Genomic DNA, 18,147 nt, shown 5'->3' with positions numbered 1-18,147 from the left:
AGTCTGAAGCAACACTGATGGACACCAGGCTATTGCAATTCTTCTGAAGCAACACCACGGATCCAGGTATTGTAGTTCTAAAGCAAACATGATGGCACCAGCTATTGCAATCCTGATGACACCAGGCCTCATTGTAGTTCTGAAGCAACACTGTGGACACCAGACTATTGTAGTTCTGAAGCAACACTGATGGACACCAGCTATTGTAGTTCTGAAGCAACACTGATGGACACCAGCCTATTGTTAGTTCTGGAAGCAACACTGATGGACACCAGCTATTGTAGTTCTGAAGGCAACCACCTGATGGACACCAGGACTATTGTAGTTCTGAAGCAACACTGATGGACACCAGACTATTGGTCTGAGCAACCCTGATGAGCCACCAGGCTTAGTTTAGTTCTGAAGCCAACATCACAGAGATGTAGTGGAGAGTAAACAGCATTTACCACAACATCACGGACACCAGGCTATTGTATTTCGGAATCAACAGTGACCTCAGGTCTCAGTAAAGGGTGACATTAGTATTCCATGATAAACTAGCTACAGTACAACAACCTTGTTTACAAGTTATGAAGAGAAAAAGAGAAATGTGTGTTACCTTCCGTTTCCTCCTGCTGTCTCCTCCCTCTGTCTCTGGGGTGTACAGGTGTCTCATGGCCTCTTTTTGCTTGGAAGAGGAAGAGGAGGGGTGTTTGTGAGAGGCTGGGGTGTCTGTCGTAGTATCAGGCACTCTGCTGAGCAGGGAGAGGTTTAACTGCACCACCAGATTCCTCAGGCCTCGATGTGAGGATGGGGCCTGCTCACTACGCCCAAACGGGACCAAGGTGTAGAGTTTCTGCTTTGCCTGGCTCTGCGGCCCGTGCTCTTGGTTGGATGTGGCAGTGGGGTAGAGCACTCCTGGCCTACTGTCTGAAGGCCTCCCAGGGCCCTGGTGCCCTCTCCTGGGGATAGGACGCTGGCTGGACGTGGAGTCGGCTGGGACTTTGGCGACGTTGGGAGGCAGACTGGGCTCCGAGTCGGACTCTGATGAGGAAGATGATGAAGAGGAATCTGTGGGAGGGATGACAGGTGTGGGGGAGGAGGGCGACGGCGGAAGGGAAGGGTCCGGTTGAGACTCTCTCTCTTCCTCCTCACTCTTCCTCCTCCTCTTTTTCTTGGTCCCGTGGCGTTGTGGATCAATGGGATTGCGGTGTCGCTCGCTGTTGGTGTGAGGTCTCTGCTTGGGCTGGACCGCCTGCCAATCCCCTCTCTGCTGCTCCTTCCTCCTCCTCCTCTTCTCCTCCCTCTCTCTCTCCTCCCTCCTCTTTCTCTCCTCTACGTCYTCTTCCTCCTCTGAACTCTGGACCCAGGGGCGTCTTAGCAACTTATCCTCTGCCAGTCTTCTCTCTCCCTGTTTCTCCCCCTGCCTCTCTCCCTGTCTCTCTACATTACCCTTCCCCCTTCCCTCTGTCTGCCTGTCTGCCTTCCTGTCTGCTGCCTGGGTCTCTCTCCGGTTGTCCACCTCCCGTTCTCTCTCCCTGGATTGGGGCTTCCTCTGTGGAGGCTTTGGGTGGGGAGCAGGGTTCTCCCGGGATTTGACTTTGGGTCTAGGACTGGGGCTGGATCTAGAGCTAGGCCCAGAACCAGCTTTGGAGATCGGCCGAGAACGTGGCTTGGGACTCGATTTGGAACTGTGACCAACTCTGCTGCTGGTCTCTCTGCTAGGGTCTGTGGGAGGTAAGGTCTTGGCCTTGGGTGTGGGACTGGGACTGGGACTGAGGCTGGTTGTCAAACTAGGCCCAAACTTGGGCCTGGGTTTGGAGTTGGAATTGTGGCTGAGTCTGCAACTCTCCTTGGGTCTTTGTCCAGAGGTTGTTAGATGTTGGCTGGTTTTGAGGGCTAGGGTGGGGTTGTGTTTCAACTTAGGCTGAGAATGAAGCCTGGGACTGGAGTTGGGACTAGGTCTGGGTCTGTGGCTCGGCTCAGTGCTCAGAGCAGGGGCTGCCTTGGCTGTGTTCTTGGGAGTGGGAACAGACTGGCTCTGTTTGGGTTTAGGCCTGGAGCTGTGCTGAAGCGGAGGCTGGGGAGAGGAACTGTGCCTCAGTTTGCTCTTGGACTCAATGCTGGGAGCAGGTGCGATCCTGATTTTGGGTCTATGGCTCGGGCTGGATGTTAAGCTAGGCCGCGTGAGAGGCCTGAAGCTTTCCTGATGAAGACTCCGAACCTGAGGATAGTGACGGGAGCTAGACTGAGTAAGGCTGGGACTAGGACTCTTAGGGGGGTGTCGGGGTATGGGGCTAGGGCTGCGGCTGGCTCTGGGGCTGAGGCAGGGGCTCAGACAGACACTGGGGACCGGGCTAGGGATGGGGCTGTGGCAAGGACTGGGACAGGGGCTGCAGCCAGGGCTAGGCCGAGGGCTATGCCTGGGGCTGTAGTTGAAGTGTGGGCTGGGAACAGGGCTCTGGCTGGGGCTGTAGTCCTCTCTGGTCCCCCAGGATCTGGCCGGAGACGGGGCTCTGTGAGGGTCTGGGGAGGGCGAGCTGTGTTCTGTAGCTCTCTGGGTGTGCTCACGGTTGCCGGGATCCCAGGAGGATTTTTTTCTGACTTTCTTCAGCCACTTATCCAGCTGCCACTGAGTGGTGGGGGGGTGATCTGCCTGAGAAAACAGAGAGGAGGATGGAGCGGGATGACATATTTAAGGAGAGAGGGATGAGTAGAGAAACAGTCCAGTAGGAACTGCAAAGGAGAGGGATCATGCTTTTTGTGATGAACAAGTCAGGTTGACTTTGATACATTCACATTGGTTTTAAACACTAACTTACACTATCAGTAACTTGCAGAAAATGATTGAACTATATTCAATGAAAACAGGGGTTAAGCCCAAAAACAACAATCTTCCTGAGCAGCGAGAAAGACTATTTATAAATATACATATGAGCTTTTCACCACGAAAATATTGATATGTTGAATGGCCAGTGCAATATAAATATATATWTTTTTTAAAGAAAACTACATGTTTAATAAAGTTGTGAAAGGAGGGGAACAGGAGGGAATAAGGAAGAGAAGGATCTGTCGTATGCTCACTTCTTCCTGTGAAGAGAGAGAGAGAGAATTCTGAAGGGGAGGGGATAGAGTATGGAATGAGAGAGAGGAGAATGAGAGAGGAGGCAACAGTGACAGGAGTAAATGATAGATTCCCTGAAAAAACACACTGGAATATTTCAAAACACACAACGCACTCAAAACCATACAAACAGTACCCACATTTCTTACTCACTGTCCCAGCTTCATTCTTAACGGTCAAAAGTGCAATTTTCAAAAATGTTCTAATCTACACTGCACACGTACATTAAGACAACAACACACTGTCAAAACTACCACTCGTTCAACCAGAGTCTAAGAAGACCAATTTTAAAAACAGACCCATTTTTAAACTGTGGCTACTTCTTCAACCTTCCTTCCTTTTCTACTTTCTCTGGAATCTACACACATCTGCCCTGACAGACGATAACCCCCCCGCCCACACACACACATGCTGTTTATTCTGCCTAACAACTCACTCATTAATCAACAAAGAATAAAAGAGCTTTAAAAAGAAGAGGATATACTCACTGGTGGAGTGTACAATTACTTTCCTACTCTCTAGTTATTTTCTATTTTTTCCTCTCTCTCTCCCCCTCTCTCTCTCTCCCCCTCTCTCTCTCTCACCCCTCTCTCTCTGCTCGCGTCTCTCTCCCTCGCTCTCTCTCTCCCTTTCTCTCTCGCTCTCCCCTCTCTCTCGCTCTCTTCTCACCTGCTCCCTCTCTCTCAGCTCTCTCTCTCTCTCCCCCGCTTCCATCGCTCATCTCTCTCTCTCCCGCTCTCCTCTCTCTCCCCTCTCTCTCGCTCGCTCTCTCTCTCCCCCTCTCTCGCTCCCCTCTCTCTCTCCTCTCTCTACTCTCTCCCCCTCTTCCCAATAGGCTGACCAAGCTAATTAACTATCCTCTACCTCAAAACTGCTCTCTCCAGTCACCGCCCTCCAGTACCCCCCTCCCTCTTCCCTCACCCTCTTCCAAGAAGACAATGCATCTCTTTACCTCTCGTTCCCCTCCCTCCCTCTCTCTAACGAGCACTGGACGCTGTTACCACCCCCCTCCTCTCTCCTCAAACTGGACTCTGACGCTTGTTTCCACCCCCCCCCTCCCTCTCTCTATGCGAGCTCTGGAGCGCTGTCCACCCCCCCTCCCTCTCTCTATAACCGGGACTCTGAGCGCTGTTTATCCACCCCCCTCCCTCCCTCCCTCTCGGGAGACACATATAACGCTCATTCGCTCACCGAGATGAAAACAGCATGGGCTCCACCCGCACACCACTTCTCACTCCACCCTCTATAGGGCCGATATACTGCATGATAGAGCCAGCTATGGTCATTACACAGTCACACAGGCCTTCCATTCCATATCAGGCAAGAAAGCAGTTCCCCTACTCAACCTCTCTGCATACACTACTACACCTACCCCAAACTGCTGTGTCCCCTCCATTGACAATACCCCCCCCCCCCACACACACCACACACACCTCTCTCTCTCCTCTCCAATTGAGAGTGTGTTCCCTATAAAAAGGTCCTGGTCTCTCTCTACTGGGCTTTTACATGCTTGTAACTCACTGCTAATGAAACTTCCATTTAAAGTGTGTCTTACTTTTACTTTAGTGTAAGCTAGTATAGCAGGGAGAGTCTGCTGTTGGTTATTAGTGTGGGAGAGACTGTCATGCTAACTACGTACTAACGCAATGTTAGCATGAAACCAAATCTCCGGGACTCCCAACTCCCATGGGCTTTCCTCTTTGGGACTGGGCTTGTTCACGTGACGTCCAGACTCTAATTCCTACAGCAACTCCCCTCCCCCTGCAAACCCCTCCCCCACCCCCTCACCTTGCCTCCCTCTCCCTGCATACCCCTCCCCCACCCCCCCCCTCCCTGCCTCACCCAGAGAGAGAGAGAGAAAGAGAGAGAGAGAGAGAGAGAATTCTAAATGAGGGGAGGGAGAGAGAAAAAGGGGGAAGGGGCTAAAGGGAGAGAGAAATATCTAGAAAGAAAGAGAATGAGAAATGCCATGAGAGAGAGAGGTAGCTAAAGAGAGAGAGATATGGTATACAGACAGACAGCAGTGTGACAGACAGTGATCATGGTGGTACTACCTCCTCGGTGCAGCCGAGGGACTGAGCGTCGGTGGGTGTCCCAGGATCGGAGTGTGTTTCTGGGCTGGGGCTACGAAGGCGCTGGCTACTGCTCTCCTCCTCCGACTCACTGGAGGAGTCTGAGCCTGAAGAGTCTGAGCCTGAAGAGTCTGAGCCTGAACGTCTCACCCTCCCACTATGTGTGTGTGTGTGCTGCTCCGACAGACTGTCAATCAATAAACACACACCAGAAAGGGGTAAGCTTAGACACAGAGACACACACAGAGACACACACACACACACAGATGCACGGGCACGCACAAACATGCACAGTTGCACAAACACACATATAGTACAAACAATTTGTGGACGCTCAAACTCGCTGGCCCTCTTCATTAATCCCTATCAGTGTGTGTCTGTTTAAGAGTGACCAGGAGAAAGATAACACAATCCAACTGTCACATTCCACACCTTTCATATCGCTTACGAATTAGAACAAGTGTAGACTTTACTGTGAACTGTTTACCTACGAGCCCTTTCCCAACAATGCAGAGTAAAAACAAAATCACAAAATAAAAAGGAAATAGTAAAAATAGAACAATAACGAGGCTCTATCCAAGTGGTACCGGTAACGAGGCTCTATATAAGTGGTACCGGTAACGAGGCTCTATATAAGTGGTACCGGTAACGAGGCTCTATATAAGGGGTACCGGTAACGAGGCTCTATCCAAGGGGTACCGGTAACGAGGCTCTATCCAAGGGGTACCGGTAACGAGGCTCTATCCAAGGGGTACCGGTAAACGAGGCTCTATCCAAGGGTACCGGTAACGAGGCTCTATCCAAGGGTACCGGTAACGAGGCTCTATACTAAGGTACCGGTAACGAGGCTCTATCCCAAGGGTAAACCGTAACGCAGGCTCTATCCAAGGAGTACCGGTAACGAGCTCTATCCAAGGGGTCCGGTAACTAGGCTCTATCAAGGGTTCCGGTAATGAGGCTCTATCCAAGTGGGTACCGGTAACGAGGTTTTATCCAAGTGGTATCGGAATAAGACTCTATCCAAGGGGTACCGGTAACGAGGCTCTATCCAAGGGGTACCGGTAACGAGGCTCTTCCAAGGTGACCGTAACGAGCTCTATCCAAGTGGTACCGGTAACGAGGCTCTACCCAAGGAGCACCGGTAACGAGCTCTATCCAAGGGCAGCCGGTAACGAGTTTTATCCAAGTGGTATCGGTAATAAGACTCTATCCAAGGGGTACCGTAACGAGGCTCTATCCAAGGGGTACCGGTAACGAGGTTTATCCAAGTGTACGGTAATAAGACTCTATCCAAGGGTACCGGTAACGAGGTTTTATCCAAGTGGTATCGTAATAAGACTCTATCCAAGGGGTACCGGTAACGAGGCTCTATCCAAGGGTACCGGTAACGAGTTTATCCAAGTGGTATCGGTAATTGACTCTATCCAAGTGGTACCTAACGAGGTTTTATCCAAGTGGTATCGTAATAAGACTCTATCCAAGGGTACGGTAACGAGTCTATCCAAGGGGTACCGTAACGAGGCTCTATCCAAGGGGTACCGGTAACGAGGCTCTCTCCAACAGGTACCGGTAACGAGGCTCTATCCAAGGGTACCGGTAACGAGGCTCTATCCAAGGGTACCGGTAACGAGGCTCTATCCAAGGGTACCGTAACGAGGCTCTATCCAAGTGGTACGAGGTAACGAGGCTCTATCCAAGGGTACCGTAACGAGGCTCTATCCAAGGGTACCGTAACGAGCTCTATCCAATGGTAACCGTAACGAGGCTCTATCCAAGTGTACCGGTAACGAGTTCAGACGACAGGCTCTATCCAAGTGGTACTGGTAATGAGTAATGTGCAGGGTACGAGGTAGTCTAGGTAACTCCAGTAAAGGTAGTCAAGGTAACTGCCAGCAGTATGTACATGTACTGTGGGTAGGGGTAAAAGTGACTAGACACATCAAGACACACACACACACACACACACACACACAACACACACACACACACACACACACACCACACACACACACACACACACACACACACACACACACACACACACACACACACACACACACACACACACATCTAATACCTATTGTTACCAGTCCAGGAGGCTGACTGCTCAGGGTCCTAGTAGAGAGATGACAGAAAAGGAGACAAGAGAGACTGGCATCATTCATTAGCGTGTAACCATGAGCAAGTAGTGTAAACCCTGTGCTGCCCATATTGACCTGCCATTGGATAGGTGAAAACAATATGTGACCCGTTTCAGGAAACTAGGTGCATGTCACTACTTCACAGGAGAACCGTTTGAACGTAAACTTTWWWWAAAAATCAAAATGTGCTTTTTTGGCAGAAATGCCGTCTCGAACTTGTAAACTTTCATTTTCCTTAATTACAAACCTGTATGCCATTTGTAAATACGAATACAATTAAATTACAAGACTAGATGATTAAGCCACAGAAAAAAAGTCAGCAACCTTCCCACTAGCCATGATTGGCTGAGATAATGAGTGGGCTGGACATGCCGAGAGATGAGTTCGGATTGGTCTGCCATATAGCGCGCTTCTGTCTATTTGACAGAAGCGTGCTATAATTGGTCATTATGTGAAGGTAATCCTGTCTAACGTGGCTTTTTTTAATGTATTGCATAGTAAAACTTAACAAAAGACTCCACTATGCAAGTATCAATTTCAATAGAATGTCACTGCAACAACTGTTTCAGAGCACTCTCGTCTCTGTGTACCAGAATGCAGAATAACTGATGAATTTACGAACGCTGTCAACCGGTGGGTGTAGCTGGTGCATGGAAGTCAGGCGCAGGAGAGCAGAGATGAGTGGACAAAGCACTTTACTCAGGAAATTATTAAAACAGGACGCAACCGCGTCACAAAACAAATGCCCAAAGAACAAGTGAGGCAGCACAAAGTACACACAACCAAGTACAAAGTACCGGCTGCCACAAAGCACGGGTACAAAACAAAACCCGGCGTACATCAGCCGGAAGCGTACCCACCTGACATTAAACAATTTCACACACAGAAATGGGGGGAACAGAGGGTTATATGCACAACAAGTAATGAGGGAATGTAAACCAGGTGTGTGGGAAAACAAGACAAAACAAATGGAAAATGAAAGCTGGATCGGCGATGGCTAGAAGACCGGTGACGTTGACCGCCGAACGTCGCCCGAAAAAGGAGAGGAACCGACTTTGGCGGAAGTCGTGACAAACGCTCAACCGGTGTCAGTGTCAGTGGCCGGTGTCAGTAAACGTTGGCAAAAAAACTGAAAAATAACATGAAAACAGCCTAACCAGCTCTGCTAGGGCGAGTAAAATGGTCAGAGTTTGGGTGGGGCTGAAGCTTAAGATGATTCTTATGGCATTTCACACGGTCAGTGTGAACCAGAATGACACAACAGGTCAAGCTGTACAAACAAAACAGAAACAACACAGGATGTCTTATAAAGGGGTTGCAGTCTGCCGTGAAGTATTCATCCATGTATACAGGTAAGAGTCTAGCTACAGATATTATACACTTCTAAATTTGTCAAAGTTATTTTCTAGGTACAGCTCACTGTTAGCTAGCTAACATTACGTTTATGATCTGTGTGTAGTAATGTTATCTCAAAATGCCATTTTGCATGCTATTCTCGCTCTCTCCCAGCCCCCCCAGGCCTGGCCCCTCACCAAACTCACTGCAGGACTCCCTCTCAATCTTCTACCCCTCTCTCAATATTCTCTCTTCCCCCCACCCCTTCCAGATAATACTTTAAATAAGGGATGTAGCCACATTACTCAGTTACAAAGTTATTTGTTACTAGTTACTAAAATACAAGTTTGTCTTCTTTCTTTTACTGTGCAGAAGCAGGGGGGGGGGGCTAGAGGAGTGTTGGAGGGAGCAGAGAGGAATGGTGAAAGGAGGGAGGAAATAGGGAGGAAGAGGGAGGGCGGAGAGAGAGTCTGAATATTGCTAAAATCTTCTGAAAGGTTTGTAGAATGATCTGGGGCGTCCATACCTTGTCAGCATCCTCCTCGTCACTGCTGAGCTTCAAGTCATCAGCGAGCATGCTGGGAAAAAATGTAAAACCATACGTAAAGAGAAAGACTAAAGTAAATGAAAGGATGAAGTAGACGAGGCTGTATCCAGTCTAGTTGTGAGGGGGTAATGAGGTATGACTGACAGAGGCTGTATCCAGTCTAGTTGTGAGGGGGTAATGAGGTATGACTGACAGAGGCTGTATCCAGCTAGTTGTGAGGGGGTAATGAGGTATGACTGACAGAGGCTGTATCCAGTCTAGTTGTGAGGGGGTAATGAGGTATGACTGACAGAGGCTGTATCCAGTCTAGTTGTGAGGGGTTAATGAGGTATGACTGACAGAGGCTGTATCCAGTCTAGTTGTGAGGGGGTAATGAGGTATGTGCAGAGGCTGTATCCAGTCTAGTTCTGAGGGGGTAATGAGGTATGACTGACAGAGGCTGTATCCAGTCTAGTTCTGAAGGGGTAGAGAGTATGACTGACAGAGGCTGTATCCAGTCAGTTGTGAGGGGGTAATGAGGTATGACAGACAGACAGAGGTTGTATCCAGTCTAGTTGTGAGGGGTAATGAGGTATGACAGACAGAGGTTGTATCCAGTCTAGTTGTGAGGGGGTAATGAGGTATGACAGACAGAGGCTGTATCCAGTCTAGTTGTGAGGGGGTAATGAGGTATGACTGACAGAGGCTGTATCCAGTCTAGTTGTGAGGGGGTAATGAGGTATGACTGACAGAGGCTGTATCCAGTCTAGTTGTGAGGGGGTAATGAGGTATGACTGACAGAGGCTGTATCCAGTCTAGTTGTGAGGTGGTAATGAGGTATGACTGACAGAGGCTGTATCCAGTCTAGTTGTGAGGGGGTAATGAGGTATGACTGACAGAGGCTGTATCCAGTCTAGTTGTGAGGGGTAATGAGGTATGACTGACAGAGGCTGTATCCAGTCTAGTTGTGAGGGGGTAATGAGTATGACTGACAGAGGCTGTATCCAGTCTAGTTGTGAGGGGGTAATGAGGTATGACTGACAGAGGCTGTATCCAGTCCAGTAATGATGTATGATATGTCATCTCTGACAGAGGATATAAAGAGTTAATAAGCCAGGAGACTGTTCTGCATCTGAAGAAGTTCACACAAATGTCAGGTCACCTTTTGACTGGTATCCTGGTGTTTTAATGCCATGTTGGCTGCACAACTAAAACTGTCCGATTAGTACTCTCCCTCTGTGTGTGTGTGTCGGTTTGTAAGTGTGTGTGTGTGCGTGTTTGTGTGTATGCGAGGATCACAGCCCGGCTCATGGCCCAGTGTTCGGTGACCTTAGGTAGATCATGTTTCTCGTGTCCCACTTACGATTTTGTGAGGCGCCACGTGAGGCTGGGTCATCCTCACTCGCTGCACATTCTCCCAAGCTGCGAGAGAGAGAGAGGTGAGAGAGAGACAGATGAGAGAAAGGTGAGAGAGAAACAGAGAGAGAGAGGTGAGAGAGACACAGAGAGAGAGAGGTGAGAGAGAAACAGAGAGACAGAGTGAGAGAGAAACAGAGAGACAGAGGTGAGGAGAGCACAAGAGAGAGAGAGGTGAGAGAGACACAGAGAGAGAGAGGTGAGAGAGACACAGAGAGAAGAGAGAGAGAGAGAGAGAGAGAGAGAGAAGAGAGAGAGAGAGAGAGAGAGAGAGAGAGAGAGAGAGAGAGACGAGACGAGAGAGAGACAGAGAGAGAGAGAAACGGAGTGAAGACACACACACATTGCCACCTATACATATCCGGTATAACATGACAGGAAAGGTTACAGACATATTCACACGGGACAAAAACACACACTGGAGTGTGAATACATACGTTGCTGAGTTGTGTGCTGCTTTGCTTCCTAAAGAGAGCGAGAGAGAGAGAGCAAAAAGAGAAATTAAAGACACACACACACACAGACAGACACAGACAGACACACAGACACAGACAGCCCTACCTTAGGGTTATAGGGGAAGCGCTGGGCCTGACTCCCTCCTGAGGGTTGCTGGGATGGCCAGGAATGGGTCATGTCCTGGGGGAGAAAGTTTAGAGGTCACAGAGATGGATAGACTTTACCACGCTTACAGAGAAGCATCTGCACACACCACACTCTGCAGTATTAGAATGAGAGTCTTCTGGGGTTGACTCATGGTACAGGCTGCAGTTGCCCTATGAGGATATCTTGACCAATAGAAGGTATCTGCCACTAGAGGGATGTTGTGGTATTTCTCATGACTCATTCTAAAACATGCCACTAGAGGGAGTGTTGTGGTATTTATTATGACTCATTCAAATCCAATCAAATTGTATTGATCACATACACATGTTTAGCAGATGTTATTGCGGGTGTAGCGAAATGCTTGATTACTCAGGTTACAGATTACTCTCCACTTCCTGCTTAATGCCTGGACCACATCACTATGGGCTTTAGCCATTGAACTTAACCTAGCTTTAGACAAACATGTGATTGGTTATGTCCTAACTCTAACCCTTGACCTGAAGACAGGAGGGTGTGAGAGGGCTGAGGGATGATGAGAGGGCTAGGGGTGAGGAGGGCTGAAGGGGTGAGAGAGGGCTGAGGCTGAGGGCTGATGAGAGGGCTGAGGCTGATGAGAGGCTGAGAGCTGAGGGCTGATGAGAGGGCTGATGAGAGGGCTGAGGGCTGATGAGAGGGGCTGATGAGAGGGCTGAGGGCTGAGGTGAAGAGGGCTGAGGGCTGAGAGGCTGATGAGAGGGCTGATGAGAGGGCTGAGGGCTGAGAGAGGGCTGAGGTAGAGAGGGCTAGGTGATGAGAGGGCTAAGGGGTGATGAGAGGGCTAAGGGGTGATTGAGAGGGCTAAGGGGTGATGAGAGGCTGAGGGGTGATGAGAGGGCTGAGGGGTGATGAGAGGGCTGAGGGGGGTGAGAGGGCGAGGGGATGAGAGGGCTGAGGATGATGAGAGGGCTGAGGGATGATGAGAGGGCTGAGGGATGATGAGAGGGCTAAGGGATGATGAAGGGCTGAGGGTTGATGAGAGGGCTGAGGTGGTGATTGAGAGGGCTGAGGGTTGAGGGGTGGTGAGAGGGCCTGAGGGTTGAGGGGTGGTGAGAGGGCTGAGGGTTGAGGGGTGGTGAGAGGGCTTGTAGGGTGTCTGCAAAATATGTAGATTGTGATAAACAGACAGACAGACAGACAGACAGACAGACAGACAGACAGACAGACAGACAGACAGACAGACAGACAGTGTGTGTGAATTCAGAGGTGTGATGATACAGCCTATACACAGTGTGAAACAGGTTCTTAGTCTATTGTGGTTGTGATGTGTTTTGAGAGACAACCCGTCTGTTCCTGACACTTTGTGTGTATTGTACATCCACTTCTGTGTGTTTTGTGCATATTTGTGTGTGTGTGTGTGTGAGCATGTGTATGCCTGTGCATGTGTGTATGTGCGCGTGCATGCGTTTGCGACAATGTCCCTGAAGCATTGGTCTGCCAGAGGAAGGGAAGAGTTTGTGATGATCGGGGTGATAATCGTCGGGGTGATAATCATCAGGGTGATTATAAGACAGGATAGTACACTGGACACTGTCTGTTCTATCTGCATACAGGAGCCCAGCGCTGAAGAGGAAGCCAGCCGGCCAGCTACAGAGAGAGAGATCTGCCACTACACTGTCTTTGTTCCAGTCCTCATCACATACAACTGATTAGATTGACTGACAAAAACAAAGCAGCCATGTTAGGAGAAGTTATTTAGTATGAATCAATAATTCATGGCAGAAAGAAGTTTGTTTGTCTGTGTGTCTGTGTGCCAAGTCCATGCTGTCTTTTGCGTCACCATTGAACAGGAAACAGGCTCTGGAAAAGGTCAGGCCTTATCTGTTCTGATTTGGTGTGTATGTGTGCGTGTTTCAGTTGTCGTGGGCAGCCTAGCTGTTTGGAGAAGGAGGAGGTGCTTTCTGTACATTTGAATGTCCATGCAAACAGGGATGAGTGTGAGAACAGCAGAGAGACGTGAGAGAACAGCAGAGAGATGAACATGTAGATAGAGACGTGTGAGAACAGCAGAGAGACGAACATGTAGATAGAGACATGTGAGAACAGCAGAGAGATGAACATGTAGATAGAGACGTGTGAGAACAGCAGAGAGATGAATCTATGAACTGTACCTGTCTGACTGTAACAGAGTAATGTCTGACTGTAACCTGTCTGACTATAACAGAGTAATGTCTGACTGTAGCCTGTCTGACTGTAGCTGTTACTGACTGTAACAGACAATCTATGACTGTAACCTGTCTGACTGTAACAGAGTAATGTCTGACTGTAACCTGTCTGACTATAACAGAGTAATGTCTGACTGTATAGCCTGTCTGACTGTAACCTGTCTGACTGTAACAGAGCAATGTCTGATGTAGCTGTCTGACTGTAACAGAGCAATGTCTGACTGTAGCTGTCTGACTGTAACAGGGGCAATTCTGACTGTAACGAGCATGTCTGCTGTAGCCTGTCTGACTGTAACTGTCTGACTGTAACAGAGCAATATCTGACTGTAACAGAGCAATGCTGCTGACTGAGCCTGTCTGAACTGTAAGCAATGATTCTGACTGTAGGTATCTGACTGTAAGAGCAGAGACAATGTCTGACTGTAAACGAGGAAATAATGACGTAACAGAGCAATGTCTGACTGTTAGCCTGTCTGACTGTAACCTGTCTGACTGTAACAGAGTAATGTCTGACAGTAGCCTGTCTGACTGTAACAGAGAAATTTCTGACTGTACCGGTCTGACTGTAACAGAGTAATGTCTGACTGTAGCCTGTTTGACTGTAACAGAGCAATGTCTGAGTGTAGCCTGTCTGACTGTAACAGAGCAATATCTGACTGTAACCTGTCTAAATGGAGCCTGTCTGACTGTAAAGAATAATGTCCGACTGTAACCTGTCTGACTGTAACAGAGCAATGTCTGACTGTAGCCTGTCTGACAGTAACAGAGCAATGTCTGACTGTAGCCTGTCTGACTGTAACAGAGCATGTCTGACTGTAACAGAGCAATGTCTGACTGTAACAGAGCAATGTCTGACTGTAACAGAGCAATGTTGATGTAGCTGTCTGACTGTAACAGAGCAATGTCTGAATGTAGCCTGTCTGACTGTAACAGAGCAATGTCTGAATGTAGCCTGTCTGACTGTAACAGAGCAATGTCTGAATGTAGCCTGTCTGACTGTAGCCTGCCTTCTGAAAGTAAGTCTCAATGTGCGGTTCCCATTCTACCTGTTCCTAGCCAGAAGACAAACACAGGAAAGAGAGATAAAGAGAAGAGGAGAGAGAGAGAGAAATAGGAGTGGTAGGAGATCAGGGAGAGAGGAGAGAGAAATAGGGAGTGGTAGGAGATCAGAGAGAGAGGAGAGAGAAATAGGGAGTGGTAGGAAATCAGAGAGGAAGGAGAGAGAATAGGGATGGTAGGAGAGAGGAGAGAGAAATAGGGAGTGGTAGGAGACAGAGAGAGAGAGAGAAAATAGGGAGTGGTAGGAGATCAGAGAGAGAGGAGAGAGAAATAGGGAGTGGTAGGAGATCAGGGAGAGAGGAGAGGAAATAGGGAGTGGTAGGGATCAGAGAGAGAGGAGAGAGAAATAGGGAGTGGTAGGAGATCAGGGAGAGAGGAGAGAGAAATAGGGAGTGGTAGGAGATCAGGGAGAGAGAAATAGGAAAGAGCGAAGGAGGAGCAGACAGAGGGGGGAGAGGAGAGAGATAGCAACACAGTGACTAGGGTCTGGTTTTAATGATAAACTCTGTTGTCATAGAGGAACTATGTCACTGCCTACGTCACTACTTTATCAGCTTGAATAAAATACTAAATAGTAGCTAGCAGGATGGAGATCACAAAGGTTATTTTTGATGACTGCATTTCGTAAGTGACTGGTTTGCATCAACTACCTTAACTAAAATCACTACAAAGGTTTTGAATCGCGACGTTCTGGCATGTCTGCCTCGTGATTTGTTGGAGAGTCCCCGGACGTAGGCAGTGACATAGTTCCTCTATGCGAAAAAGTTCATCATTGAAACCAGACCCTAGTCACTGTGTTGTCATCTATCTGCTCCCTCTCCTGGGAAGGCTTGTTGTTTTGAGAGGAGGGATGAGGAACGAGGGATGAATCGGTGTCCTTGGTGACTGAGGGAGGAGAGGCGAGATAATGAAGTGACAGGAGGAGTAGAGAGAAGGAACACTTGCCCTCCGGGTTGTGGGGAAAGTGTTTATGGAAGAAGGGGAATGAAATGCTTTACTTTTATTTAGTTTAGCTTTACATAGTGTGTGTGTGTGTGTGTGTGTGTGTGTGTGTGTGTGTGTGTGTGTGTGTGTGTGTGTGTGTGTGTGTGTGTGTGTGTGTGTGTGTGTGTGTGTGTGTGTGTGTGTGTGTGGTGTGTGTGTGTGTGTGTGTGTGTTAGACTGAATGAATGAAAGGAGACATGCTTCTTAGAGCAGAATGAAGCTCCATCTCTCTGCTGTTCTCACACGTCTCATTCTACATGTTCATCTCTCTGCTGTTCTCACATCTCTATCTACATGTTCATCTCTCTGCTGTTCTTCACACGTCTCTATCTACATGTTCTCTTCTGCTGTTCTCACATCTCTATTACATGTTCATCTCTCTGCTGTTTCTCACATCTCTCTATCTACATGTTCATCTCTCTGCTGTTCTCACATCTCTATCTACATGTCCATCTCTCTGCTGTTCTCTCACGTCTCTATCTACATGTTCATTCTCTCTGCTGTTCTTCACACGTCTCTATCTACATGTTATCTCTCTGCTGTTCTCACACGTCTCTCTGCTGTTCACACGTCTCTATCTACATGTCCATCTCTCTGCTGTTCACACGTCTCTATCTACATGTTCATCTCTTGCTGTTCTCACACATCTCTATCTACATGTTATTCTTCTGCTGTTCTCACACGTCTCTATCTACATGTTCATCTCTCTGCTGTTCTCACACGTCTCTCTGCTGTTTCACACATCTCTATCTACATGTTCATTCTCTCTGCTGTTCTTCAACACGTCTTCTATCTACATGTTCATTTCTCTGCTGTTCTCACACATCTCTATTCTACTGTTCATCTCTCTGCTGTTCTCACACGTCTCTATCTACATGTTCATCTCTCTGCTGTTCTCACAACGTCTCTCTGCTGTTCTCAACATCTCTATCTACATGTTATCTCTCTGCTGTTCTCACTCTCTATCTACATGTTCATCTCTCTGCTGTTCTCACACGTCTCTATCTACATGTTCATCTCTCTGCTGTTCTCACGTCTCTATCTACATGTTCATCTCTCTGCGTGTTCTCACATCTCTATCTACATGTTCATCTCTCTGCTGTTCTCAACACATCTCTATCTACATGTTCATCTCTCTGCTGTTCTCACACATCTCTATCTACATGTTATCTCTCTGCTGTTTCTCACACATCTCTATCTACATGTTCATCTCTCTGCTGTTCTCACATCTCTATCTAATGTTCATCTCTCTGCTGTTCTCACACATCTCTATCTACATGTTCATCTCTCTGCTGTTCTCACACGTCTCTATCTACATGTTCATCTCTCTGCTGTTTCTCAACGTCTCTATCTACATGTTCATCTCTCTGCCTGTTCTCACATCTCTATCTACATGTTCATCTCTCTGCTGTTCTACACATCTCTATCTACATGTTCATCTCTCTGCTTCTCACACATTTCTATCTACATGTTCATCTCTCTGCTGTTCTCACATCTCTATCTACATGTTGCATCTCTGCTCTCTGCTGTTCTCACATCTCTATCTACATGTCCATCTCTCTGCTGTTCACACATCTCTATCTAACATGTTCATCTCTCTGCTGTTCTCACACGTCTCTATCTACATGTTCATTCTCTCTGCTGTTCTCACATCTCTATCTACATGTTCATCTCTCTGCTGTTCTCACACGTCTCTATCTACATGTTCATCTCTCTGCTGTTCTACATCTCTATTACATGTTCATCTCTCTGCTGTTCTCACATTCTCTATCTACATGTTCATTCTCTCTGCTGTTCTCAACATCTCTATCTACATGTTCATCTCTCTGCTGTTCTCACGTCTCTATCTACATGTTCATCTCTCTGCTGTTCTCACACGTCTCTCTGCTGTTCACTGACGTCTCTATCTACATGTCATCTCTTCTGCTGTTCACCACGTCTCTATCTACATGTCCATCTCTCTGCTGTTCTCACACGTCTCTATCTACATGTTCATCTCTCTGCTGTTTCAACATCTCTATCTACATGTTCATCTCTCTGCTGTTCTCACATCTCTATCTACATGTTCATTCTCTGCTGTTCTCACACATCTCTATCTTACATGTTCATTCTCTCTGCTTCTTCTCACACATCTCTATCTACAGTATCTCTCTCTGCTGTTCTCACACGTCTCTATCTAGCATGTCCATCTCTCTGCTGTTCTCACGTCTCTATCTACATGTCCATCTCTCTGCTGTTCTCACACATCTCTATCTACATGTTCATTCTCTCTGCTGTTCTCACACGTCTCTATCTACATGTCCATCTCTCTGCTGTTCTCACGTCTCTATCTACATGTTCATCTTCTGCTGTTCTCACACGTCTCTCTGCTGTTCTACATCTCTATCTATGTCCATCTCTCTGCTGTTCTCACACGTCTCTATCTACATGTTCATCTCTCTGCTGTTCTCACGCTTCTCTATCTACATGTCCATCTTCTCTGCTGTTCTCAACGTCTCTATCTACATGTTCATCTCTCTGCGTGTTCTCACATCTCTATCTACATGTTTCATCTCTCTGCTGTTCTTCACATCTCTATCTACATGTTCATCTCTCTTGCTGTTCTCACGTCTCTTCTACATGTTCATCTCTCTGCTGTTCTCACGTCTCTATCTACATGTTCATCTCTCTGCCTGTTCTCAACGCTCTATCTACATGTTTCATCTCC

General features: G+C 47.8%; 1 protein-coding gene across 1 annotated transcript in view; it reads right to left on the bottom strand.

Annotated features, from left to right (window-relative positions):
* LOC111971807 (AF4/FMR2 family member 3) overlaps window positions 1-18,147 on the bottom strand; it is a 38,032-nt gene that overhangs the window by 10,028 nt on the left and 9,857 nt on the right. The window contains exons 3-9 of the mRNA XM_023998620.2: window positions 11,155-11,229; window positions 11,031-11,058; window positions 10,541-10,599; window positions 9,178-9,309; window positions 7,253-7,290; window positions 5,158-5,362; window positions 599-2,635 (exon numbers count right to left, since the gene is read on the bottom strand). Coding sequence (XP_023854388.2) covers window positions 599-2,635; window positions 5,158-5,362; window positions 7,253-7,290; window positions 9,178-9,309; window positions 10,541-10,599; window positions 11,031-11,058; window positions 11,155-11,229 — 2,574 coding nt within the window. The remainder of the gene's footprint in view (window positions 1-598; window positions 2,636-5,157; window positions 5,363-7,252; window positions 7,291-9,177; window positions 9,310-10,540; window positions 10,600-11,030; window positions 11,059-11,154; window positions 11,230-18,147) is intronic.

The sequence above is a fragment of the Salvelinus sp. IW2-2015 genome, linkage group LG2 (genome assembly GCF_002910315.2).
Source record: "Salvelinus sp. IW2-2015 linkage group LG2, ASM291031v2, whole genome shotgun sequence".
In the NCBI taxonomy this organism is placed as follows: Eukaryota; Metazoa; Chordata; class Actinopteri; order Salmoniformes; family Salmonidae; genus Salvelinus; species Salvelinus sp. IW2-2015.
The sequence above is the reverse complement of the archived record's forward strand: the minus strand, read 5'-3'. Positions and strand labels throughout refer to the sequence as shown.